This window comes from Gekko japonicus, unplaced genomic scaffold, assembly GCF_001447785.1.
Source record: "Gekko japonicus isolate JY-2015 unplaced genomic scaffold, Gekko_japonicus_V1.1 scaffold277, whole genome shotgun sequence".
Taxonomy (NCBI): Eukaryota; Metazoa; Chordata; class Lepidosauria; order Squamata; family Gekkonidae; genus Gekko; species Gekko japonicus.
This window is the reverse complement of record NW_015168055.1, coordinates 1,324,141-1,351,067: the sequence shown is the minus strand read 5'-3', so window position 1 is coordinate 1,351,067 and position 26,927 is coordinate 1,324,141. Positions and strand designations below refer to the sequence as shown.

The 26,927-nt window shown below is 41.4% G+C and overlaps 2 protein-coding genes across 3 annotated transcripts in view; one reads left to right on the top strand and one right to left on the bottom strand.

Annotated features, from left to right (window-relative positions):
* RECQL5 (RecQ helicase-like 5) overlaps positions 1 to 13,846 on the bottom strand; it is a 44,449-nt gene extending 30,603 nt beyond the window's left edge. Inside the window, exons 1-8 of one of the 2 annotated variants that reach the window (XM_015414464.1) lie at positions 13,774 to 13,846; positions 12,893 to 13,027; positions 11,380 to 11,501; positions 9,654 to 10,172; positions 8,467 to 8,572; positions 7,322 to 7,433; positions 6,133 to 6,295; positions 1,429 to 1,511 (exon numbers count right to left, since the gene is read on the bottom strand). In XM_015414464.1, the coding sequence (XP_015269950.1) occupies positions 1,429 to 1,511; positions 6,133 to 6,295; positions 7,322 to 7,433; positions 8,467 to 8,572; positions 9,654 to 10,172; positions 11,380 to 11,501; positions 12,893 to 13,013 (1,226 nt within the window). In that variant the 5' untranslated portion in view covers positions 13,014 to 13,027; positions 13,774 to 13,846. Of the gene's footprint in view, positions 1 to 1,424; positions 1,512 to 6,132; positions 6,296 to 7,321; positions 7,434 to 8,466; positions 8,573 to 9,653; positions 10,173 to 11,379; positions 11,502 to 12,892; positions 13,028 to 13,773 lie in introns of those variants that run through there. The other variant, XM_015414465.1, reaches the window with a different exon arrangement.
* A 218-nt stretch (positions 13,847 to 14,064) lies between these two features.
* SAP30BP (SAP30 binding protein) overlaps positions 14,065 to 26,927 on the top strand; it is a 73,899-nt gene continuing 61,036 nt past the window's right edge. Inside the window, 3 exon segments of the mRNA XM_015414473.1 lie at positions 14,065 to 14,279; positions 15,197 to 15,306; positions 21,054 to 21,101. Coding sequence (XP_015269959.1) covers positions 14,165 to 14,279; positions 15,197 to 15,306; positions 21,054 to 21,101 — 273 coding nt within the window. The 5' untranslated portion in view covers positions 14,065 to 14,164.

The following is a 26,927-nucleotide window of genomic DNA, read 5'->3' as shown; positions in this document are numbered from 1 at the left end:
AACTCTTAACTCCATATTCCAGTTGGATCTTTTCTCCATAAACACAAGAAATCCTGATACTCTAAACACATTTTGTATGTGTTTTAGGATAGATTTAACCACAGTGGGGAAGTTTGAGAAATCTGAAACTTACCTAACACAACATGAAGTGAACCCTTGGGGTGACAAGGTAAGGTGGAGATCAAAGATCTCAAAAGCTATGAAGTATTTTTCTTTGGATGCATCATGAAGCCATACCTTACCATCTGTGTTAAGCTACAAGCATTTCTCCATGTGCCTAAAGTTAAAATATATGTACTAACAATGGACTTCCAGTCCCCACATTAGGACTACCATAAAGAAGTGTCCACAGATATAAACCAAAGATGTTTTGCCAGTTAGCAAACATGTGTTCATCTTTTCACTGCAAAAAATATGCCCCAACCACCTCAACATAGCCAACTGTACAACAGCTATAGCCCAGCATAGCCTGAGCTAGTTAGAACTTTGAAGGGTTGGCCACAATCAGTGCTTGCAGTGCTTGCCAAAGAAGACTCTGATTGCTACATACAGGAAGGCGTACCACCTCTGCTTGTCTCTTGCCTGGAACATCTCATGGATGGCCTCACCATGAGGTGGTTGTTAACTCAACAGCACATTCTTCTCCCGCTTTTCTATAGAAAGGCCTCACTACCAGACTTATGAACCGCAAAGTCCTGAATGTTTTCAGCTTCTGTACAAAGGAAGCTTAGACTCTTGCAGGAAAGACATTATTCTAACAAATGTTCAGTCTAAACTGTTTCTCCATCAAGCTATTAGTTTCACCTTGCTTTTCTTCTGAAAGACTGAAGCCAATGAGAAATGCCAGAAAGCATGACAATATGCAGGATGTATGCCCACTAAACTAATTCAGAAAAGTGCTAAAAGCCATCTATATATTTGATGCCATCTACATTCTTTTGAACTATGGTGCTGGAGAAGACTCTTGAGAGTCCCTTGGACTGCAAGAAGATCAAATCAGTCAATCCTAAAAGAAATCAACCCTGACTGTTCCCTGGAAGGCCAGATAATGAAAATGAAACTCAAATGCTTTGGCCACCAAATGAGAAGGGAGCACTCACTGGAGAAGACCCTGATGCTGGGAAAGATTGAAGGTCAAAGAAGACGGGGACGGCAAAGGATGAGATGGTTAGACAGTGTCATAGATGCAACAAACATAAAATTGAGCCAACTTCAGAGGACGGTGGAAAACAGGAAGGCCTGGCGTGATCTGGTCCATGGGGTTACGAAGAGTCGGACTCGACTGTGCGACTGAACAACAACAACAACAACATACTAACCTCCCCTTACCAGAACCAGTTTACCACACTGTAGGACCATATCAAAGAAGACGAAGTCCCTAAAAATAAAAATCTGCTTTCCCAATCAGAGCATCAAATTATACCTTACCCCAACTCTCCACAGAAGGCCACCATAGCATCAAAGTCTGTCATCATGGCTTTATCCGATTCTTTTAAGGTGCCTCGTTTCTCCTGGAAAAAAGGAAAATAAAATAAGACAAATTAGCCATAGTCATCAATAGACAGAAACGTGAAGGTTTTTATTTGCAAATGTTATGTGTCTCCGAACCAAGATGGAGGAAGCAGATGAGATGGTGGTAAACAAAGACATACCTATATTGGGCATTTCAGAAACCTGGTGGGATAGGGCTACCCCAGGTATAAACATTACAGAAAAGAAAGGGAAGAATGTAGTGGGAGAGGTGTAGCTTGGTATGTCAAAGAAGGCATACAACCCAACAGGGTTGCCAAGAGCCACCATGGGCCCCAGACAAAGATTCCATCTGGGTTCCTCCCCCATATGACCCTGATCCAAACCAAACATTGTAACAAAACAAATCACTTGGGTGGCTGCTACCATGCATCTGTAGTAATAAAAGGATCCACATGTCCATTTGTCTGTCCATTTGTGGCAGGCATAACTCAGAAAATAAAACTAGGACTCTCAAAATTGGCCACCAGCTTCGGAATGATCATGGGAGTTCCAGGGCCAAAAATGAAAGGAACTGGAATATTCTGGCCCAGGTTATCTCCAAACATTCTCTCTTCCCCCCCATACTATTTGCCATGGAAGCTAAGCTTGTGTAGTGGTTGAAGTGTTGGACTATGAGCTGGGAAAAGCCAGGTTCAAATCCCCACTCTGCCATGGAAGCTAGCTGGGTGTCCCTGGACCGGTCATACACTCTCAGCACCGGCGTAATCTGCGGGAAGGCTGAGGGGCTTGCGCCTTCCCCGAAATTTCCGCAGAAGCCCCGCCCACCTGCCACGAAGGAAGCCGCCCGGCCCCAGCCCCGCCGAGAGCGGCCCTGCGGCCGCCGTGGAAACACGTGTGTGTGGGGGGGGTGCCTGCAGCTAGGCGGTGGCTGCTGCCACCGCCGCTGCCCTGGCTCCACCTTCGCTGTCCCGCAACTGGGAGGCCACCGGTTTAGTATAGTGTTTTAGTGTTTTGTAGTGTTGTAGTGTTTGTAGAAAGAAAATAATTTAAAAAGTATATATATATATATAAAAATATATGTAATACTTATTTTCCTATCAGACCTCTGCTTCTTTTACTAATTAAAGTGAACCATTATAACTTGACATGTAAAATTGTACTGTTTAACATATTTATGGAATTTAAAAGTATAAATGTCTTTAATTTCTTTAAGAAAGATCACAGGTATACCCAATACTCGAGCAAGAGTTGCAAATTGCTTCATCCTATGCTTCCATTGTACATGTATTTTTAGTTTTTTTCTATTTGAGAGGTAGGGGGGAAAGGTGAATGCAGAAAAGTTCTGTAGTAAACAAAAGGAAGAAGATTATTGGGGCAGAAATGCTATGAGAGTGTTGTTTGGATATTAAACTGAACATTATAACATTGAAAATACTGAATTCTTTAATAATGTAGTATTAAACACATTATAGCTAGGGTTGCCAAATCCAATTTGTCCGGGAGCGGGGGGCTCCCAGACGGCGGTGTCTCCGTGTGCGCGCGCATAGCGCGCGCCGCATGTGTGTCACCCGGAAGTGATGTCACACGCTGGGGGCGGGGCCACGCCATTTGAGGGAAAAACTCTTCGTTTTCACGAAACTGCAGGAAAAATCAGCCGAAGCCGTGGGTCAAAATGCGGCCCCGCGGCTTCGAGTGGGAAATTGACCAGTAGAAGCGGGGCAAAGGGAGGCGTGACCGCGGCACAACTCTTGTGTGAAATTGGTCCCTGTGACGTAGGTGCCCCCCCGGGAAATTGGAAAGTCTACGCCCCTGACTCTCAGCCTAACCCACTTCACAGAGTTGTTCGGAGAATAAAACAGAGAAGAGGAGAACAATGTAAGCTGCTTTGGGTACCTCTTGGAAAGAAAGGTGTGATATAAAGCAAATAAATTAGTTCTAACTTTGGTTCTTCATTTATTACCACTGAGGCAGATTAACTTTTATTATCATGCATGTTAAGGGGGAGAAGCATCCTTTTACGACTTTGACTTATTATGGGGAAATATTAATTCTCCCTTCTGTTCATAACATTAACAAAGGCTTGCTCCTATGCCACTATTAAATACATTCTAAGTTGCCAATCAGGATGGGTCAGGAGACACTGAGACTGAAAACGGGGGGGGGGGGGATTAGAAGTGGGGATAGATGAATGGCAGATCGTGAAAGAAAGAGCAAAATGAAGGTGGAGAAAAGTGTGGAAAAGAGCTGGGGAAATGTAGAAAGATAACAAAAGGGTTTTTAAAAATTTTGCTACCACATACTAACAAGGCTGCCCCTTTGCAAGATCTAGCTGTGCAAGAGCTGGGTGGAACTAACAGAAAAAGGAAACCATAGACCTTAGTAGGCTGCATCCTGGCATTGACTATAGCTTGCTCTGGATAGTCTTGCCTTGCTATAGTGCTGGCTTGGCTGATAGGTTTAGCAGGATCTGAGAAGCAAGAGTTACTCTCAGCCTCATTGTAAACTTTGCAGAAAGGCCAAGCACCAGATTCAGAGAGGGCTTTTTACTGTGCTCTGCTTTCCCTGTGCTCCTAGTGGCTGCAGTAAGAACTGATTAGAAAAAAAATTAAATGCATTCCATGAATACAGCATGATGCCAGCTCCAGAGGCCCTCCAGCTGACTTGGGCCCCCTGAATTTTGTTCCCCCCTGTGGCTTCCCCTGTCGGCAGCCCTACAGTCTAATACAATTAAAAAATCAAGAGGAAGACATTCCTTTCCAGAACCGTTATGGGTGGAAATCTAGCCCTAGGAACATATTCTGATTTTGACTGAAAATGGAGAAAGCTATATGGGAGGCAACCAAAGGAGGCAGCATAAAAATGATTTCAACCATTCTTGAATTGACTTGGTAACTGCATGTTTAGTTTAAGAAACACAATTTCTAGTTACCATAGATGACTGTGATTTGAAACAGTCATGGAACAAACTACAGGAGAAGCAACCCTTGAGTTAATCCTGAATGATAGTCAGCTGAACCACACTCCTATTAGGTTGAACAGTTACATAAAAGAAAAGTTGCCCAAAGGCCTAAGATGGCCACAACTGATTTCAGAAGAGGAAACATTTTAAAAATGAGGGGATTAGCCACAAGGAAGGTGAAAGGGAAAGCAAATAGGGTCAGGATGCTTGAAAGTTATTCAACTTCACAATCACTGAATCTTAGATATATGATATATAACATAGATGAGGCCCAATACCATCAAATCTAAGAAAACATCCACATTAAGTTAAAAAAACTATAAAAGGCAAAAAGTGTTCCTAAAATGGAAGTTTTGCCTGTCTATGGTTATAGTGATTAGAGTGTTGGACATGTAGAGCCGGAGGAGCATTGCGTTAAAGTGTCAGACAAGAGTCTGGGTTCAACTCTTCTCTTTTAACAATTTTGACCCAGGGTGCTTATTTCATTCCTACAGCTGCATCTCATAACAACTAAAAACTTCTTGCATTGATTCTTGATAGGGAATTCAAAGTCAAAACAAAGACGCTCCCTGGTGAAAAAAAAAAGAAAATAAAATAACTCGAGCGTGACCATGTTCTTCACAAAGTGAGGACTACCAAAAATCATAGCCACAGGTATTGACATATATCCATGACACTAGTACTATTTAATTTGTTACCTGGAATCTGGGTTGAACAGTGAAGTGGGCAACCTTGCAGACAGATTATTTAGGATAACAAATACAAAAGCACGATATTAGTTGCTCTAAGAGAGGATCTCTCTGAATATAGTAACTAGGCAACAATGTCGCTATAAGTAAGTGTAAAGTGAGGCAGATTTTGGCAAAAAATCCTAGTGGGATTGGAACTTGTACTGACTCAGGAGGAAAGTGGTGTCACGGTAGACAGCTCAATGAAAATGTCACTTAGTGAACAGCAGCAGCAAAAGAAGCAAGTTCTATGCTACAGACTGAATGAACACAATGGGAGGAAAAAGGACATCCTTCACACAATGTGCAACTAACTTATCTTCACTGCCACCAAGTCATTACTTTAGATGACTTTAAAAAGGGATTAGATCAATTTGTGGAAGATAGCTCTATCAAAGACTGAATGGAACCTCCCTGCTCAGAGGCAGTGTACTTCTGACTACCAGCTGCTGGGAGGCAGTAACAGAAAGAGGCTTTGGTCCCTAGGACCTTCTTTGAGGCAGTTATAGCCTCTCCCTATTGCCGCTTCCCAGGAGCTGGTTGGCCACTACACAAAATAGCATGCTGGACTAGATAGTCTGATCCAGTTCCGATTTTCTTATGTTGATGATACTGCAATCCCTTTGAAGTCAATGGGAAGTGATATAGGCTTCTGCAGCTATGCTTCTCTACCTCACATAAGAACATAGCTATGTCCTCTTACCCTTTATTCTGCTCCAGTAATACTGCAGCAGTCAGCTCCATATCCAGCTACTCTTAAGTGAAATTTGCAGGCCTACACACTTGCCATGCTCAAGGCAGCTCACAAAATAAAGCATTTGTAGTCAATTACACTCAATGCAAAAGTGTAATTCTAAGGTAGGCTACAGACAATAAATATTTGGGCTGGGGTGAACCAAAGGCCATTACCCAAGATAGGCTAATTAGGCAGAGAATGGAGCCCTATTGAACAAAGCTGTACAAAGCTCCCACCTGGAGTTTAGCAATTTCTTTCTTGATTAAGAAGCTGAGTTGATCCCTGTCAGTCCGAGAGTAATAGAGGCGACAGCAAGATGTCTTCCCATCTCTTCCAGCCCTTCCTGATTCCTGATAATACCCAGCCATAGACTTTGCCATATTCCAGTGTGCAACAAATCTACATGGTATAAGACAATAAAGCCATTACATTCCTAATAATAATAATAATAATAATAACAACAACAACAACAACAACAACACTTTCCATTTATTAATCACTTTCCCCAGTGGGCTCAAAGCGATGTACAGTTACTCAATATAGACAAGGGACTAACAATGTTTGTAGGTGATAGGGAAGACAACATATATTCATTTTTAATTGCACGCGCCATCACTGCCCGGTATAGACGTCTTCTGGCTTGGCTCCATCATTTTCCGCATGGCTGCGTGTTGGCCAGGCTTCAGGACCCGTATGTCAATCGCCACACTGCCACCGCCTGGCCGGAACATCCATTGCAGGGATTCTTTCGTAGCCGAGAAGCTATTTCGCCTTCCAAGTCTCGGCCAGGACGTTCGACCGTCAGCTAACACCCTCCCACAAGGGAGATTGGCGTGCCCACCCTCTCTAAGGAGTGGTTCCCATTTTATCTACTCGCCGAAGTTTTCGAATCGCTGGGTGGACGATGAGCTGGGGACAACAGGCTGCCTGCTCACACCAGCGCGGGGCCTGAACTAACACAGTTCAGATGTTAAGACAGTGGGATATACCCACTGTGCCACTGCTCACCGCATACAGGCCTGAACACAAATGCAAGGCCAACCTAAATCTAGACCACTCTGTGACAAGATCCTTTTTTCCTCATGACCATCCCCTCAATGAAGAGAAGGGAAATACACTCTAGCAAGTTCTTACAGGTCTTAAGGAACTTTTATTTTTGGCTGTCTAGTTGCAGCTGGCTTATGGTGACCCCATAGAGTTTTCAAGGCAGGAGACATTCAGAGATGGTTTGCCATCGCCTGCTTCTGCATAGCAAACCTAGATTTCCTTGGCGGTCTCCCATCCAAGTACTAGCCAGGGCTGACCCTGCTTAGCTTTTGAGATCTGATGAGATCAGACTAGCTTGGGCTATCCATGTCAGGGCTAAGGAACTATAGTGGAAAATAAAAACAATGTTTCTCCTATTTGGGATGACTCTACACATACCTGACATTAGCTTTGTCAACTCCCATTCCAAAACTGATGGTAGCAACAATTACAGGAACTTTCTCCTCCATCCATTCATTCTGAACTGATGTCCTCTCTGCTACCTTCAATCCTGAGAAAAGACAAGGGAGTATAGTATCAAAGGGAAGATATCCTTATGACCTTTCACTAATGGTCATAATTTCATATACTTCACATTCACAACTTTGCTTTTGAATCCGGCTGAATATCATTCCTACATTACTTTGTCAGCTTGTGTGAGAAAAGCACCAAGGAATCTGAGGCTTGACTCAGGAACCTCATAGCTGTGTGGCCTTTGTAACTCCATTTTGGCCTTTGCTAAGTATGTGAGTTGCTTGGGAGGATGGCCGGCAAGCTGCTCCCAAGAGAATGTTTTCATTCACACTCTCTCAAGTCCTTATCTAGAAATGCTACTGAGAAACCAGGTACAATGTTTAAACAAATAAAGGAAAAAGGGAAAGGAGGCAGTGGCCTATGAAATGGGGGCAAAGAAAGGAGAAGATGGGGCAAGAGGGAAAAAGAGTAGAAGGTTAGCAAAAGATGCACAGGAGAAGCAAAGTGCAAGGAAAAGTCGCCTAAAACAAAACAAGCATGGGAGTCCAGGAAAGGAGAAGGAAGAAAGTGTTTGATAAAACAACACATAGATGCAAGGGGCCAAGGAAAGGGCTGCAGGATGCAGGGACAAAGGGGAAAGTTGAAGAGGCAGTCGATAGGGGATAGGCATTTTCAGAAGCCACATGAAAATAATAATCTCAGATTTCTAGTACATCTTATGATCTAGGATCTCAAGCAGAGAATAGTATTCTTTAACAACTGCTACACAAGATCCTTTAACTGCTGATGCCATAGACTGAACGTTCTGCAAATAACTGAGCCCCTCAATTGTTTCTGTCTTTTAATAAGGTTTAGGAAGGGTCTTGTTCTCTATGCAGCAAATTCAGTATGCTGCTGAATTAGTGCCCTACTGAGTTTGTGCACCAAAGAAAGAGAAATCTAGGATCAGTCCTTGCCATTGCACTTAAATTAGAACTTACTAGTCCCTTGGCCTATACATAAGAACGAGACAATTATTTTGCTTATAGAAATGATTAAAGCAGCTAAGATGGAGACACAGATTTCATTACCTGCATGGTAGGCCTTGGCTTTCACTCCCCTGTGACTTAGCTCAATAGCTAACTGCTCACAGACTTCTCTCATCCTGCAGTACACAATTCCACAGCCCAAATAGCCCTGCACAAGAAGAAGAAAAAGCAGACAACTGAAAGTGTCATAAGAAAATCAACTGAAGTGGCTAATCAGTGCTACAGATTGAAGGTGTCAAAACAACTGACAAACAACGGAAGCCGCTTTTAAGTGTGTGCCTTGTAATTAATTCGTACCTGAAAGACTCACTATTCCAACTACACAGGAATGAATATGCAATTTGATGCATTTTTTTCTATTTCTTTTCCCCCCTTCTATTTTATTTAAATTTAAGTTCTAGTCCTTACATCTGTGGGAAAAGATTTAAAAATGCATGGGCAGTTTTTATTGCAATACATACTGAAGACTCAGAAGATAGAATGGCTTTCACTGGCCAAAGCTGTTATTCTCTTATGTTGCCCTAAATCTTGATTTCCCCACTACCCTTGCTTCCCAATTTCTTTCCTGCCACAGTATTCCAAATTTTGTGAAAATCCAAATTAAAGTTATAGCAACTGGATAATGTGTAAAGCACTGCGTATACACACATCACAGACTACAACTGTTTAAACTTTCCCAATATACTCATCAATCATAAATGATTAGAATTGCAGTCCTATACTCACCTACTTGGGAATAAGCATGCCCTTATATCTGCCAATTTCTTTTTCAGTTGTTTTTTAATTGAGGCAAAGAAATGTGCATGTGCTCTTTTAACATATATGAGCAATGCCATTTAAAATGTATTGTTATATCTTTACTTTTTCAGGGGTTTACCCTTTATATTCTATGAGAATAAATTAGAAAATCTAGGTTTCATTCCACTGTTCTGCCTTAGAACCAGCATGGTATAGTGGTGAGAAAGTCTCACTAGGATCTGGAAGACTCCAGGTTCAAATCCCCCCTCTGCCATGAAAGCCTGCAGGGTAACTTTTGGCCAGTCACACATTGTCAGCCTGACCATCCTCACCGGTCTATTGTGAGGATAAAATGGAAGAGAGGAGAACAAGATAAGCCGCTTTGGAGAAAGGCAGGCCATAAAGATGTAAGTCGCCTACAGTTTATACAAGGAAGACAGGATAGAACATTTTAAATAATTAAAATGCTGCCTCGTAGAGATTTAACCTACCCCAGAAGGGCTCTTCTGCCCAAGAGCCTTCAGACAAAAATCTTTCAGGTTTTCATAAGGATCAGTTAAGAGCTCTTTATATTGCACATCATAGAATAGGTTGGACCTGAAACAAGATGTCTTAAAGGCAGCGACAGGTTGCTTTAGTTTAAGCGATGTTACAATGTCATCCTGAACCTGCTTGGTAGCTGTGGCAGTTAAGGCTACACATGGCACATTGGGTATACGATGACGCAGGGAACCGAGCCGCAGGTAGTCTGGTCGGAAGTCATGTCCCCACTGGGAGACACAGTGAGCCTCATCAACTATCAGATAAGTGAGAAGATTTCGGGACACCAGAACCGCCAAGGTGGGCTGAAAGGAAGAGGAAGCTGCCATCTCTGGTGTGATGTACAGCAGCTTTATTTGGGGTTTCTCACTCATCAAGTCAGCAAGGATGGTCTTCTTCTCCTGAGCAGAAATTTTGGAGTTCAGAGAGCTTACTTTCACATTCAGTGACAGCAAATGATCCACTTGGTCCTATGGTAGAAGAAAGCAACATATTCTGAAGCAAGCAACTTTTTACCGAAATAGCTGCAACAAAGAGTTAGTAATAATCAATCAAACTTAACTCACAAGTCTGACTGTGTTTTCCAAACTTGTCCAAATACTCTATTATCTCATATTTTCTTGAAGAGAGGAGAATTACATGGCACACTTAATTGGGGGGGGGGGGATCTCTTAACTTTGATCGGTAAAGGTTTCCTTTGCTCAAAAGCTAGTCGAATCTGACTCTAGGAGGCGGTGCTCATCTCTGTTTCCAAGCCAAAGAGCCAGCACTGTCTGAAGACTTTTCTGTGGTCATGTGGCCAGCCAAGGCACATGGAACGCTGTTACCTTCCCACTGAAATGGGACCTATGTATTTACTTGCAATTTCTTGCTTTCGAACTTCTAGGTTGGCAGGAGCTGGGGCCAGAGACAGGAGCTCACTCTGCCACGCAGCACTCGGGTCTCGAACTGCCAAGCTATCGACCTTCCGGTCTGCAGCTCAGCGTCTTAACCTCTAAGCCTTTGATAGAGATCCATTATTGAAAAGAATTAACAGGAGAACATCTTTTAAAAGCTGACAAAAAATACATACAATTTTCACTGGGTTATGTGTATCCAGGGGTCATTTTGTAGAAAAAGAGGTGCAGGAGCTCATTAGCATAACTTATTTGCATATGCCACACACCCTGACATCACCGGAAGTGTGTCAGAAGGCAACACCCACCGCTCAGGCTCCACTGGACTGTTTTGGATTGTTAGTTGGGGGGGGAACGTGCAGATCTGTCCTCACAGAGGAGGGAGAGCTTGTACCTGAATAAAACTTGGTCTTAAAGGTGCCACTAGACTGTTTTGAACTGGGGGGCCTGGGGGAGCTCTGCAACTTACCCGGCTGCTTCTTGCTCTGACTGAGGGCTGCTGGAAGCAGGGGGTGGGGCTTGTTGCATGTGCCCGCCCCCTAGGCTCTTTACTGCTGGAGCTCCACTCCTGTGCGCTCCTGCAGGAAATGACCCCTGTGTGTATCAACACTAAACTGCACAACTAAATATAATACTGATCCAATGCCTAACAAAGCACTTTAGATACAGTTGGACCAGCTAACAGAATGTTCATTTCAGAAATTTCAGGTTTTTCTTTGGTCTCTGAATTGGCCCCCATCAGTTTACAGATTCTTCCCTCTCACTTAACATGAGATGTTACCTGAATCAGTGCAATTAAAGGTGAAATAACAATGGTGATGCCTGATGCCAGGACTGCAGGAAGCTGGTAGCATAGAGATTTCCCTGCCCCAGTGGGCATACATATAAAGACGTCCTTTTCACCTGCAAAAGCATCATTCAAGACTTTTAAAAACATTACTCATTTACTTCGAATTTGCTCTCAGGGCCTGGATATGAAGTCCTTGAGGGCGAAGCAGATAGCACTTTTGAAACAGTTATTTACGAGACTGACAAGACATATACAAGAAACCACATTTTGGATAGTGTAATCTTACACTACAATACTGTGCAACAGAGAGTCCTGCACTAGAAAATGTAACTACAATGCACCTCTGGCAGCAGCAAACCACCTGAACATAGCTACCACCAACAGGAGCTAGAAGACCCAATTCAGCAGTAGGCTGTGCCTCTTTATAAACAATCAAACTGATACCAGCTATACCAAATTCTGAACATAGAACTTCTCTCCACCATCTTCTAGGCCTTAGCTGCAAATGCTGCCAATGGCAAAATACCGACAGTAATTGTATGTTTTCTATGGCTCCTTTGATTTGTCAAGAACTAAAGCCTGTATGATGCAGTGGATTAAGTTTAGATATGTGTGACACAGATTCAAATCCTTGTTCAGCTAAATAGCTTTATAAAAGTCACAATCTCTCAGTGAAAATTACTACATAACAGGATCCTGTAAGGATTACCCCCCCCCCCCAAATGCACAGGAGTAGAAGCCAGAAGACACAAGAGTGGCTCAGGTTCTTTCACAAGGCTGCTGCTCTTAAAACCTTATGATACGGCTGTAATTGTACAATTCTCAATGCCTGAAATATATATTTATTAACAAAATATAACAATAAATTCAAAAACAACCTACAGTGCCTGTATCTATTTGCATTACTATAAAGTCTAATCAAAAATATACTGTTCTATACTACATAGTGCTGAAGGCTACAAGTGAACAGAAGTCACTCATTTTTGAGAAATCAAAAAATCTAGAACCCATGTACATTAGCAAATCAAGGCTAAGATCCTATACTTACTTGTTTGGCAATGTCCCACTGAATTCACAGTGGGATCATGCACCAATTTAACAATTCCTGAGAGACAGGAACTGCTATAACCGGAAAGGTAAACACAGAGAAGTGATTCGGCCAAGCATTCATTGGTTCTTAAAGTAAGAGTTCTTCAGGAAACTAATAAATAGAACAAAGAGTCAGAGAGGCCTGCAAATCTTGCTTTGGAAAACTTCTGCTACAAACTAAGTATTGTTTATATACTACTATACTATTCCTTATGCTACTAAAATGCACTGTCTTCCCAATGGTGCTATTAAATATGACAAATCCAGATGGTTGTCCAGTGAGTGGAAATCTGGTTTTTTGAAGGTGTTTTTACATCTAGCACAAAAATAAATATTTAATAGCATACCTAAGGAAGGGAAACAAAATCTTTCATCCCCATTATTGATAACAAAGAAAAAGCCAGCTGTCATTTACCTTTTGCCACTGTCATAACTGCCCTTTCCTGCAACGAAGTCTTGAAAGAATCAAATCCAAACACTTTTTTCAGAGTTCCTTGAACTCTGCCTTCCAGTCTTGCAGAAAAGCAGTTGTTCATCTTACAGGGAGATACTAGGAATGATCAAGGCAGGGATAAAAAGAGAACTGTAACACATTTACCTACTTCCACAGCAAATCATCACCAAGACCTGAGTCTCAAAAATGACAGGCTAAATATTCCTATCAACATATACATCGTCTATCTATGACACAGTCTTCTTTTGGCACAAGCATAACCACATCATCTGCATTAACTAATTTAGTTTTTTATACGAAAATAAAAAGAGTTAAGAACAGAGACAAGGTGGAAGGTTATGTTAAAACCAAAAGGCCCGCTAATAGGGAACACAGAACTCAAAACTCCATACTTTCTGGTCTTCCTTTGCCACTGTAGAAGGGACAACCTTCTTTTCATTTTCACAAACCTTTTATATCCTTATGACTTTTCATCTTATATAACTGACTTCTAAGCTCGATCTCAGGCTTCTTTATGTAACCCGAAGACTCACCCAGTACCTTCAACTCTCTGGGGAGAGGAGAAGAAAACGATGAAAAGCAGCTCAACACCCACAATCACACTACGACTGAATGAACGACGCGGCCTTTTTATTATCCCCCTATCATTCCCATGCTACTTTCTAGCACAAAAGTATCAGAGGATGGAGAAAAACGGAGACTTGGGAAATCCAAACGCCCTTTTACGGAGTAAAGTTTTCACAAGCAGAAATTATTTCCACGCAACACAGCCCCTTTTCAGTTAAGAGCAATCATTCCTAGCACCTTAGAAACAATATTTTAGTCCAACAATTTCCACACACACGCTACTTCTACGTATTCCGCTACGAGCCTCTGAATTCTCTCAATCTACATCTTTCCGCCATAGTTGTTTAGTTCTTCAGTTAATAGTGCGCGTATTCAACTTCCGGCAGCCGCTTACACAGCCGGCACTGCTTGGGCGCGAATTGATGACGTCTACCTCGTGTTTTAGTGAGCCTCGCCATTTAAGAATGGTCTCTTTTAATCACACAAAACAGTCTCAATACTCTTTCTCCGTTTCATCTTTCCTGGAAGAAGTGGAGGAAAGCATGAAGAATGTGGAGGGACTGTAGTTCAGCTGCTTCTTGTTACTATGGTGACCGCTTCACCCGCTGAATAAACGTCACTCTTGCGCGTCGGAAGACAACCGCATAAAGAAGGTGGAACGTGAAAATGGCGGCAGCAAAAAAGAGTGTTCTTTCTTCATTAGCTGTTTATGCTGAGGATTCTGAGCCAGAATCGGATAGTGAAGCCGGCGGGGTAGGCAGCGAGCGAGGAACAGGCCCAGGTGAGGTTTTTGTGGGGTTGCGGAGGAGGGGGGAAATCCCGTCTGTTTCTGGGTGGATTGGAAGGAAAGGGACGGTGGGTTTATTGTTTGATTTCTCTGGTGCCACTAGATTGGGGGAGGGGGAGTATTTGAACAGATGATGTTGTTTTATACAGAACCGGGCCATTGTTTCATCTAGCCCACTGCTGACTATTCTTACTCCGATTGGCAGAGACCTGAGACCGTTTTAATTGAAGAGATTGAATTTGGGATCTTCCACGTGTAAACCATACATTGTTCTAGTGTGCCACAAGCATTTTTTTGGATTGTTGTTGTTCTCTTCCTCTATGATAAGAGATACAGTGTGGTATAGCAGTTAAGAGTGTTGGACTAGTACTTGGGAGACCTAGATTAAAATCCTCCATTTATGGTATGGAAGTATACTGGGTGATGTTGGGCTAGTCATACTCTCTCAGCCTAACCTACTTCACAAGGTTGTTACAAGATTAAATGGAGCATAGTAGAATGGGTCCCCATTGGGAGAAAGTGGGGTACAAATGAAGTAAATAGGCCCCTGCAACACCACATACCTCATCCAGTTTGGTTTTTTTTAAGTGTCAGATATCTGCAATCATAAGGCAGCTTCTTTGTCTCATACATATATGATGGCACTTTCACACTTTCACATCAACTTTATTTTAAAGTTTAGCTGTAATGTTTTTCACTTGTGAGACTGTGGATCTGAACATTCTTAATTAAACAGACAACTAATGTGCTTATGACTGCTGGGGCATAGCACTTTTTAAAGGGCTTGTGGCATCTTATTTAAATGTATCAAAATGCATTTTCTATGTAGCATCTAGTATTTTTGGAGTGTATGCATATTTTTCCATTACTAAATCTAGACTTGTTTTCCCCTTTCATTTTGTTTGGACTAGAAGAGAAAGGAGGCCTGGTGTCAGAAGGTTATGGAGAGGATGATTTCAGTAAGATGGATGGAGAGGAAGATGGTTATGATGAAGATGATGATGAAAACAGTAAACAGTCGGTAGGTAGTCTTCTTTTTATCTTAGCCAATTCAGTTTTTTGTATATACAAATTTCAGTTGTGCCTTATGCATACCAATTTAAATTTTTGAATTATGAATGAAATTGAAGTATGCTGGCTCTTTCGCCTTTCTCTTAAAATAAGTTTACTTTTTTGTGCGTTCTTAATATGGACATGAGCTGAATGGGGTAGATTTATGTGTTAAATAAACATATAGCTGGAATGCAACAAGAAACTAGAGTTCTGTGAATGTTTTGCATTATGTTCTTAATGCCTGTTCTGTCTTTACTGAAAGACTGCATATAAGGCTTTTTTGTACAGGGTAATGTTTTAAATCACTTCATAAGTTCCTCTCTTCTGCAGATAAAATGTGTGGTGTAAATAACATAGTTGTGAAGATGTTTAAGTTAATGTTTTGCTTCTGTTTTAAGAATTGCAGTTGTCAAGTTACTGGTTAAATAGTTGAAGAAACACGTCAAAGAGGGACAGCTCCATGCCAGACCTGAATTTTGTACAGGCTGGAGAAAAAGAGGTTATATTTTCTGCCATGTATTCTATCAGAGTAGTGAATTTCACTTCTGTTCTCCAGTAGTGGAATGGTATCTTTGAATTGTGTTGTTTTTGTGTTTAGCTTTGTCTTTTTCTCTTGGCGGCAGCGAACAAATTCAGTGTTCTGCACTTCATAGAGATCAACAAGCTGGGAGCGTATAAGGAATAATGGAGGAAGGGAAGACTTGGAAATTAGGATTTTCTTAGGTCCTTGAGCCAGCTGATTCTTCCCCACCTTCTTAATTGCCATGTAGCTGTGCTCAGTTCTGATCCTCGAGAGCATATTTAGTCCTCAGGCTGATTTTTGAAGGGTTTTTTATAACATAACTTTTTCTTTTGGTTAACTTATAAAATCATGTTTTCTTACATAAGTAGGTGGGGATTCCTGTCGTTTGCAGATGGCACCATTGTACGGTTTTCACAGGGGCCAGCTAGTTTGCTATTAGATATAGTTATAAATTAATAGTGTGAAAAAATAGGGTTAACAGCAGCAAAAGGAGCAAAGATGAATGCAGCTTGTTCTTTTTGTCATTATTATTAGTCCATTTTTTCTTACAGTAGCAATTTACCCTTAGTAATAATGACCCCCAGGTTGTTCCCACAGAGTTTAACAGTGTCTTTAAAATAGTATTGTAAAATGAGAGTAAGTGTAACAATCGTTTTCCAAATATTTTCATTTGTTATGTGGTCTCCACAGTCTTTTTCTGAGAACATTGTCAACTGAGGTTATTTGCATTTTGGTTTTAGAAACCTGGAAATATTTAAGTATTATTGGAGTGTGTGAAGTCTTGTCTACATGTATGTTCGTCTCTGTTGGGATAGCATAGTTTGCGTATATTTGGGACTGAATATGGAGCAAAAGTGTAATTTTAAACAACTTGTCTCACTTTTGTTAAATTGTAAGTGAAATCTAGTATGCAAGTGCATGGTGAGATTTAAAAAGTTAAACATCCTAATGGCACACTGCTTTCCTAACCTGTTGAGAGCCAGTTTGGTGTAGTGATTAAGTGTGCGGACTCTAATCTAGGAGAACTGGGTTTGATTCCCCACTCCTCTGGTTGCAGCTGCTGGATGACCTTGGGCAAGCCATAGTTCTGTGAGAGCTGTTCTTGAAAGAGCAGTTCTCAAAAGAGCTCTCTCAGCCCCACTTACCTCACAGAATGTCTGTTGTGGGGAGGGGAAGGAGTTTGTAAGCCACTCTGAGTGAAGGACGGGATATAAATCCAATCTCTTTTTTTTCTAAATGTCTCACACTAGTGGCAACTCTTTTAGTGTGGTGCACTAGGTCAACTTTCTTCTCATCCCTTCTCTAAACGTCAGCTTGGAAATTATGTCTCTCCCCCCCCACACACACACACACAGAATCATGTGCATGCAGTTAAATCACAATTAGAGCACATTAGGCTCACATGTTGCCTGCATAAAAAGAGGACAGTACCAATCTTCAAGGCCTCAGAAAGTGCTACTGAAAGTTGTTGTATTGGTAAAAGTATTTTAACTTCTTGTTATTGTTGTTCAGTCGCACAGTCGAGTCTGACTCTTCGCGACCCCATGGACCAGCTCCCGCCAGGCCTTCCGGTCTTCCGCCGTCCTCTGAAGTGTACTCAGTTTCATGTTCGTTGCATCTATGACACTGTCTAACCATCTCATCCTTTGCCGTCCCCGTCTTCTTTGACCTTCAATCTTTCCCAGCATCAGGGTCTTCTCCAGTGAGTGCTCCCTTCTCATTTGGTGGCCAAAGTATTTGAGCTTCAGTTTCATTATCTGGCCTTCCAGGGAACAGTCAGGGTTGATTTCTTTTAGGATTGACTGATTTGTTCTTCTTGCAGTCCAAGGGACTCTCAAGAGTCTTCTCCAGCGCCATAGTTCAAAAGAATCTATTCTTCGGTGCTCGGCCTTCCTTATAGTCCAACTCTCGCAGCCATACATGACTACTGGGAATACCATTGCTTTGACCATGCGGACTTTTGTTGGCAGGGTGACGTCTCTACTTTTTATCATGCTGTTTAGGTTCGCCATCGCTTTCCTCCCAAGGAGCAGGCGTCTTTTAATTTCATGGCTGCTGTCACAGTCTGCAGTGATCTGGGATCCCAGGAACGTGAAGTCTGTCACTACTTCCACGACTTCCCCTTCTATTTGCCAAGGAGTGATGGGGCCGGATGCCATGATCTTAGTTTTTTTGATGTTGAGCTTCAAGCCCACTTTTGCGCTCTCCTCTTTTACCCTGAGCAAGAGGCTCTTGAGGTCCTCTTCACTTTCTGCCATCAGATTGGTATCGTCTGCATATCTGAGGTTGTTGATCTTTCCCCCAGCAATCTTAATTCCCGCTTGTGATTCATCTAGGCCAGCATTTCGCATGATGTACTCTGCATATATATTAAATAAGCAAGGTGACAATATACATCCTTGTCGTACTCCTTTTCCTATGCTGAACCAATCAGTTGTTCCATATCCGCTTCTAACTGTCGCTTCTTGGCCCTTATACAGGTTTCTCAAGAGACATGTGAGGTGGTCTGGTACTCCCATCTCTTTAAGGACCTTACTTACTGTCATGTATTTTAGTTACACTGTGTAAGTGAGGCATCCCTTTTATCTTAAATCATTGCTAATGACATGTCTCTAAAATAAGGAGGCCTTCTCCCACTTTGAGAGTGTTTCAGATATCCTATCCACAAGATCTCCTGGTTCAAGCATCCACATCTAGTTGGGGGCTCAGGGAGGACCTGCTCTGTTTCACTGTATGTACAGTGGAAAGTAACTTTCAGCGATCTATAGCATCTAGCTTTACTATAATAGGGATAGGGATTTACAGTTTACACTGCCTTCATAGCAAGATTTTTCCTTGAGGCACATGTCATCTGTGTCCCAGACTAAAAGATCAAGTCGCTTCAGGGTAAGGCTGCTGCACTAACAAAGGTGAATTGTAACGAGCATGTGCTGAAAGAATGAAGAACATGCCTCTTTCCTTGCCACACTGTAGGCTAAATTTGGTACCTTTTTATGTAGTCGTGTAAGGTGAAGTCAATTGCACTGGTCTAATTTTATAAATTTGGGTTATGGTCTAATTTTCTGCAAGCAGTTTTACCTGTGGCATTGGCTTAAGCTTGAGTAATGACATCTGTAAGTTTGAATTTTGGGATTTCAAGGGGAAAAAACATGCTTGTATTGAATAGGCTTATCACTGAATGAGTCTAGTTTCTATCAAATGTCAAGTGAAGACTGAATAATGTTTATATTATAGGATCTATTTAACACAATGGCTAAAATGATACTCTAGTTCTGTCTTAAGTAGCCTTTTATTTATTTATAATTCAATTTATATCCTGCCCTCCCCTAAGGCTCAGGGCGGCTAACAATTGAGGCAAAAGCCATAATTAAAACAATTATTAGGGTGCAGACACAACCATTCCTTGATCATAGGGGTGTGCAAAAAAGTTGATATTTTTCAGCTTCGGGTATATCAGACCCGAAAAATATCAGTAAATCCCGAATATCACCAGTCCAATACCGGTAAAGTATCAGGGATGGGGAAATATTCAGTATTGCTGAATATATATTCAGGTCTGGTATACATGACAGGAGGGAAGGGAGGCTTGTAAAAATGCCTTCTTTCCATCTGGAAGCGAGTTCAGCTTTCCTTTTCAATTTCGCTCCCCACCAGTCAGCTGTTGGATTTAAGCCATTTAAACCTAACAGCAGACTGGCCAGGGGAATGAAACTGACAAGGCAAAGCCTACTCTCTCTGCCTTTCCTTCTCTAACTGACCTGGGGCAGCTGGTGAAGGGAAGGCAGGCAGCCCAGGCATGTTTCCATGCCTGCCCTTTGCTTCCCTGGCTGCTTCCCCCCCAAACAAAGGTTGGCTGGGGAAGCCAAGGGCAAGCATGGAAACATGCCTCCGCTCCCTGAGCCTCTCCACTGCAACAGAGAAGCTCAGGGAGAGGAAGGGGGAGGGGGAAAGAAGGCATTTAAACATGCCTGGGTTCCCTGCCTGTTCTTCTCCAGGGGCCCCATGGCTGCTGGAGAGGGACAGGCAAGGATCCGAGGCATGTTTAAATGCTTTTCTTTCCCTCCTTGAACTGGGAGAGGGAAAGAAAGGCATTTAAACATAGCTGGGCTCTCTGTCTGTTCTTCTCCAGCAACCCAGGGGCAGCTGGAGAAGGGAAGGCAGAGAGGAGGCATTCCCTGGTCAGTTTCACTCCCACAGGGGACCAGCAGGGAGTGAAATTGACCAGGGAAGCCACAGTGGGGAGGGAAGAAGGCACTGGACTATCCAAAAGCTGAGTAAATTTGGGAAACTGTATTTGGCAGCCGAAAAGTTTCCTGAATTTGCATTTAGCTTTAAAAATACCGAAAAGTACCGATAAGTACCGATTGGAGGGGGGGGGGTGTTTCAGTGAAGCTGAATGCACATCCCCAGCCGTGAGTCTTTTAGGATTAAAACAGTGTGTGTCCAATGCAAAAGCCAAGTAGATAATTTCTAGGCAGAAAAAAGACACACAATGAATTTGGAAAGTAATGTTCAATGTGATCTTAAGAAGAATTAACATCCTTCTAAACCCTCTAAATGTCAGTAGATTTAGAGGGTGTAGCTCTGTTTAGGATTGTACTCTTTGGGAGGAACAGATTTACGTTACTGGAAGAGAATGGCAGCTTTTGAGCACTACAGAACTTCTTTTAAGAAAGGTCAGGTTAAGTGATAAACTTCAGAGCAATGCTAATCTCATTCTTGCATGGTTTGTATCTTGAATTGTTCTTTTTTTGGCAAGATGAACTTGGAAGTATGCTTTGGTGGGCACAAAAATCAAAACAGTGTCACAACTGCTAGCATGTCTAGATCTCTTCTGAAGGTGTGCCCATTTTTATCAGGACTTTGATGGTATAAAACAAGGGTTGTCACACAAGAAATATATTTATTGTTCTTATCTGCATGGCTGGCTTCTCGCTGTCTTTTTTCCATATGTTATATGGACACTTAGAATCTATAGGGATGTTCATTTGTAGTACTGTCCTATCCATTGCCACCTTTTTATCTGAATGGACTTTTCATAATCAACCAAGGGAGGGCAAGGGCCTGTGAGAACAGCACAGCTGAAGTGAAGGGAAGACACTGGGCTATTTATTGCAAGCCCCTTGCTGCATATGCAGGAACTGGCAAGCCCACTCTTTAAAGCTTAATCTTGTAAATTCTTTGTCTTATAGGAAGATGACGATTCAGAGACTGAAAAACCTGAGACTGATGACTTAAAGGTATTTGGAAGAGTGCTGTGATGGGGTGGGGATGTACAGTGGTTCTTAATAGCATGATTTAGTTCATCATTTGAGTCTGTGGTTGCTAGCTAGTTGGTGCTGTATCTTATTGGGGGGCGACAAATGGGATGGGACTCTGGAAACCCTTATGAATAGCTCCACATTTTAAATATTGAAAGAGGCAACAGGGATAACTGTCTTTAGCATGAGTTCTGATGCTGTGTGCTCTGAGTACTTATAGTGTAACTAAAGAAATCGATGATTTACCTGATCCCTAAATGGGCAAGTTTTTTGCTGAAGGATGCTGTGCATGCTTATCTGTGTAGTTCTTTGGACTTGTTTAGGTTAAGATTTAATGACATAAATCTGTAGCAGGCCAGGTGATTTTACTAGCACATCATGTGACATGAGTCATGTCACTTAAGCAGTTTTTGGTTGGGGGGACTACATGTTCAATTAGAATGTATTATATAGACCTTGCAATTTTTTTTAGTATATGTTGTGAAATCTTATAAGAAATTTGTGGTACAACAATTTAGTGTACACTTGTGTCTGTTGCCAAAACATTCTGGGGTATTTCTTAGCTGTAAATTTATAGTTGGAGTATAAATTCAGCAGTGAGTGTGGCCTTCAGGGGAAAAATTAAAGTATAAATGGAAATGCTTGTGGAAAAGGTGAACCAAACTGATCAAGGGTTGGTGTACCTCCCTTATGAGTAAAGATGAATGTGTTGGGAGCTGTTTAATGTAGGGAAAGAGTTCACCAAGGAATATAAAATTAGGTACAACGTGGAGAAAATGGATAGAGAAACTGTTTCTTAGTCTTCAGTAATGGTGGAACTGTGCTTTGCCAGAACAAATTGGCATTATGTCCAGGACAGATGAAGGAAAGTACTTCTTCACTAAATGTATAACTGTTTTATGGAGCTCTTTGCCACAGCATTTGGTGGTAGTGGCTGCTTTAATTGGCTTTTTAAAGCACTAGACAAATTCATGGTGAATAATGGGTATTAACCATTAAGGCTGAATTAGAACCATGTTCTGAGATAATACACAACCCAAAGAAACAAGTGCTGGGTGTCAGCAGCAAGGGAATGCTGTTGCATATTTGCTTTGCTTATGGACTTCCTCAAGGTATGTGGCTGCAGGGAGCAGGAGACTGGATTAGATGGATCCTCGGTCTGATCTAGCAGGCCAGCTCTGGTGTCTCTTGAGTGGGTTTTTTGTATTATTACATTTATGATTACCTCACCACTTTAAAAAGTACTCAAGATGGTGTATGATAAGAACACTGAGAAAACATCATGGAATTTCAAAGATGAGTTTGCAGAAGCTGCCTCCTGTACTTTTCATATGCCAGTTGACAGCTTAAATGAAAGCTTTTTGTCCCTGTGGTATTCTCTTCATTCAAGTTATCGGTTAGGCTGTTCAGTCTTTTTTCTCCCTGCTCTCTTGAGAAGTGTGATGGTTCATAAGTACTCCTGGGACAGCAGTGGAATGGGGGTGTCCTAAGTAGGAGGGAGCCATCTCATCAGGATTCACTGGGAGTTGAATGGTGTCCACTGCAGAGAACTGGGGGGGGGGCATTGTTTTCTGCATTAGGCTTTTGCAGAAGGCACAAGCTGCTCCTGTTTTTAAAATCCTCCATAAAAACCAACAACATGCCAGCAGCAGATTTTTTTTTAGAAGGGGGGGAGAAATATCATATTTCACGTTTACATCGATGTAGTTTCCAAGAAGGAATTTTTCTTCCACTCTTCACAAAAGGGAGGGGAAAGAATGTGCAGGAGAAAATGGTGCAAGGAAATCACAGCCAGACATATAGGAACTTTGGATTCCTGACAGGTGCATATATTCCAGCTGGCTAATAAAGATGATAGCAGAATCTGTTTTCACTGCCAAAACTTGGCCCAGGTACCATTGCTCCTGATTGGAAACCCTCTATTAGTCAAATACCATTTACTGTTTATTGAATAACCATAACTGGTTAACAGTCAAAGCTCTGAAATAAAGTGCATACTGAAGTTGTTTGAGGCTGCTGCTTTTTTTAAATGTGCAGCCAGCAGTTCATAATCATGCAAGTCTAGCAGACCTCCATATATAACTGAATGAGCCATGCCAAATTCCCAGGTCTTAATTGTGTATGAAGGGTCAACATTAGGTGGTATCATTTCAAAGCAAAAGTAGGAGGCTCTTGGCACCCTCCTGAGGCATGTGTTCAAAGCTCCCTTAAGTTAACAAAGTTAACATATGTGACAGGGGTGGGATGGGAAGAGTGATCAGGCAAGCAGATCTTTGGAACATTGGTAGCTATGACTTTGGAAAGTGTGGTTACATAATTATCATATATAGAGTTGTTTACAGTTTAGTGTAGAACTATATGGTAGTCCTTGACAAATTTTGTTTGGCTGTAGGATCTAGCCTTTTTTTTCCTTTCGAGGTTTTGTATTAATGACCATATTTTCTGATGATTGCTACTCTAACACCTACTACTCAATTCTTCACAGTGGCATAACTGTATTATTAAAGCTATGACAGAAGTATTGCAATATATAAATAAATATATGGGGGTAACCCAAAAAGCTAACTTTTCAGTTTCTTCCTTATATTTCATAATTTCATTGAGCATTCCAAAACTTTACTTAATCAAATATTGGGGCCAATATAGAAGGCAACTGGTTAAGCAATGAATTCATCTACATACAAACCAGCAAAGAGAAGAACTTCATGCATACTCTTTTATGTCATGCAACAAAACATGATGTAAAATTATACATTTGGGGTTGGATCCCTGGTCCAATCTTTTTGAAACTTGGTGGTTCTTTTGGGGAGAGGCCCCAGCAGCTACGTGGCAAATTTGGTGCCTCTACTGCAAAGCCCCTAACCCCCAGACTACTGAGTATACCCTAGGAGATTTGCCATTGACTATAATAGCCCTATAGGGTATAATGGAGCTGAAAAAATTGGAATTCCCGAATTTTACCTGTATTCCAATACAATACCAATATTGGAATTGGATTTTCAAGGCAATACTGAATGAGGGTCCAAACCCCCCAAATTTGAAAAATACTGAATTTTTTTTCTTGTACATCCCTTGTGGCTACTTAGAATCAATATTTGGAGGGCAACATTGGCTAGATGAGGGTAAAAAAGCTGAAGCATGTGAGAAGCAGATGCTGACATTTGTGAAATTGACCTGGGGCAAGGGATCACAATTGCCTATCATTTGTTCAATCCCAAATGTAAACCAGCCATGTGTAATCATAATGCTGGTACAATAATGCAGTTCATTCACCAGATGTTTTTAGTAAGCTAGTTTGTATCCACCCCCATTAAAGGGAGCTCAGTTTGCATCAGTATGTAGCAAAACAGGTAGAGCATGGAGATAATTAGAACCAAAACAGTAAAACCACGACTATTAATTTGAATAGCTGTAGGTGACAATAATTTAGCCCCAGTCAAAATCCCTCCTAAACTGGTCCTGGTACGGTTTCAGACCTGTACACCTTGCAAATATGGACACAAGACTCACTCTTATGTCCTTTCGCATATACAGTGGTGTGAGGCAGAAAAATTTCTGAAGTGTGCTTTCTTTTAACAGAAGATGTTACTTTTATGAAATGATGACTTCAGAAAATTAAGAACAATGAATGGATGCCATTGTCAATATATTAGGCAGTTTCAAAGTTGTAATGTTTTTCAGGTGGTTTTTCCTGCTATGAATTTTGCACATATTATGTATGTTTACTGATTTGTAAACAGGAGTGGGTGCATAAAACAACACATAATTTATTTGGAATATTATGAATTCATTTGATCCGCTGTGCAGGTCAAATCAAAGCCTAAGCTAAAAATTTTATTTATGTCTCCCATCATGTGGTAGGAGAGATACTGTAATCACCAATCGTTCATGAAACTAACAAGTAATGGGTGAGAGTTAAATTCTGTTGAAATAGATGAGGGGAGGGCTATGTCCTATAAAACTAGTGTATCAATTGTTGTCGGAGCCTTTGCTGTTTTTCTTCAGTTTAACCATGTAAGGGAAGTACATGATATGTTGTCCTTCTCTTTTATAAGTATTAGTCCAATAAAATAATTACTAAATAAAGCTTTGAATTTCTTTGAATATAATACCTATACCACAATTGGGTGGGAGTTTTTCTCTTGTATTCAGTTCATGTATTTGTTGCTATTTGGACAGAAAATTAATATGAGATAAAGTTTATTTTCTAAATAATAAGCATGCTAAATCAGATCACACTCTTATTTAGGGCATCAGATAATTTTCTGATTCTGGTTTTTCTGGAAAATCTGTATCATTGACTGTACTAGGAATATGGTACTTTCATCACCACAATAAACAAGAAGACTGAATCTTCTTATACTTGCCAGGCTTCCTATATTTGCTGAATATACGTTAACTGTGTTTGAAAGTCTATGCCTGCTCACCTTAATGTGCTGATTTAAGAGATCTAGAGCTTCATTCCTATTTCGCCCACTCAGTGGCAGTGTTTCTCTGTTTCTGGATTTCATAATGTCTATTTCAATTCCTGCCTATTTGGCTTGTGCCATCTTACCATTTGGCAGCCCCTGTAAGAGATCTTGAGATAAAAAGTGCAAAGAAAAGTAAATAAATGGGTGCAGGCTTGAAGACGACATCTTTTACGTTTCCAAAAGTAATAGTGGTCATAACTGAACTGGATTGTGGAATAGATAGTGATGACTATTCTGTGACTGTGTACTGCTGAATGTAAGCAAAAAATACTTACAGGTAAGACCAGTTTTAGAATCTGAGGCTGTATAGGGGTACAGATCCTCCACTCCTGGCAGTTAATATTAATAGTAGAAGAGGTATTGAATATTGTACCGTTTCAGCACTTAATAGAACTTCTTTAGTTTCCCACATTTACTTCTCTGTATTGTGGCCAATGTGTTTTAAAAGCTCTTCAAAGGGAGTTATTCTATGCAAGTTAAAAGTTCTCATCTTTGTTAAATTGTTCTCAAGTAGCACTTCTTAAGATCTGTTCATCTTCGTTACATAAGATACAAATTTATGTAAATTCAGCATGCAGTGCAGCTGTAGGGCTTGCATTTGGTATAATGTCTAATGCACCTAGACTCCTGTACACACATGAATTATGCTACCTGATTTCTTCCATCCAATATCATGGGATAAAGATCGTGGGTAAATTTTGATGTGCTATTTAGGTACTACCAGGGGAGAAGGCTGTGGTTCAGTGATAGAAGATCTGCTTGGCATGCAGAAGGTCTCAGGTTCAATATCTGGCATCTTCAGTTTAAACAGTCAATTAGTAAGGTAATGTGAAAGATCTCAGCCTGAGACTCTGGCAAACTGTTGCCAGTCTGAGTAGAGAACAATGACCTTGATAGGCTGATGAACTGATTCAGTATAAGCCAGTTTCACGTGTGTATGCTCATGGGTATATACCTTGAATACATGAGAGGCAAGGGGGACAATGTCATGATACTGTTGCCTGTCACTTGCCGAGTTTGTATAATTATTATGCATTTACAGACCAATTAGATCAGTGGTGTCAAACATGCGGCCCGCAGGTTGGATCAGCAACTGGCTGTCATCTGCTTCCTTTTCCTTCTTTCCTGCTTCCTTCTGCCTCATAGCTCGCTTTGCCAGGCTCTCTAAATAGCACAGGAGCTGCAGAGCAAAGCCCCTCCATTGGCTGAGGCTCCTCCCCCTCCTCATCCCCTGAGGAGGAAGAGAGGGGGAGGGAAGGAAAGAGCATGAGCGTGCTTTGCCCAGTTCCCTCAATTGCATGGGAGAGATACAAAGCACCTTTAAGACCAACAA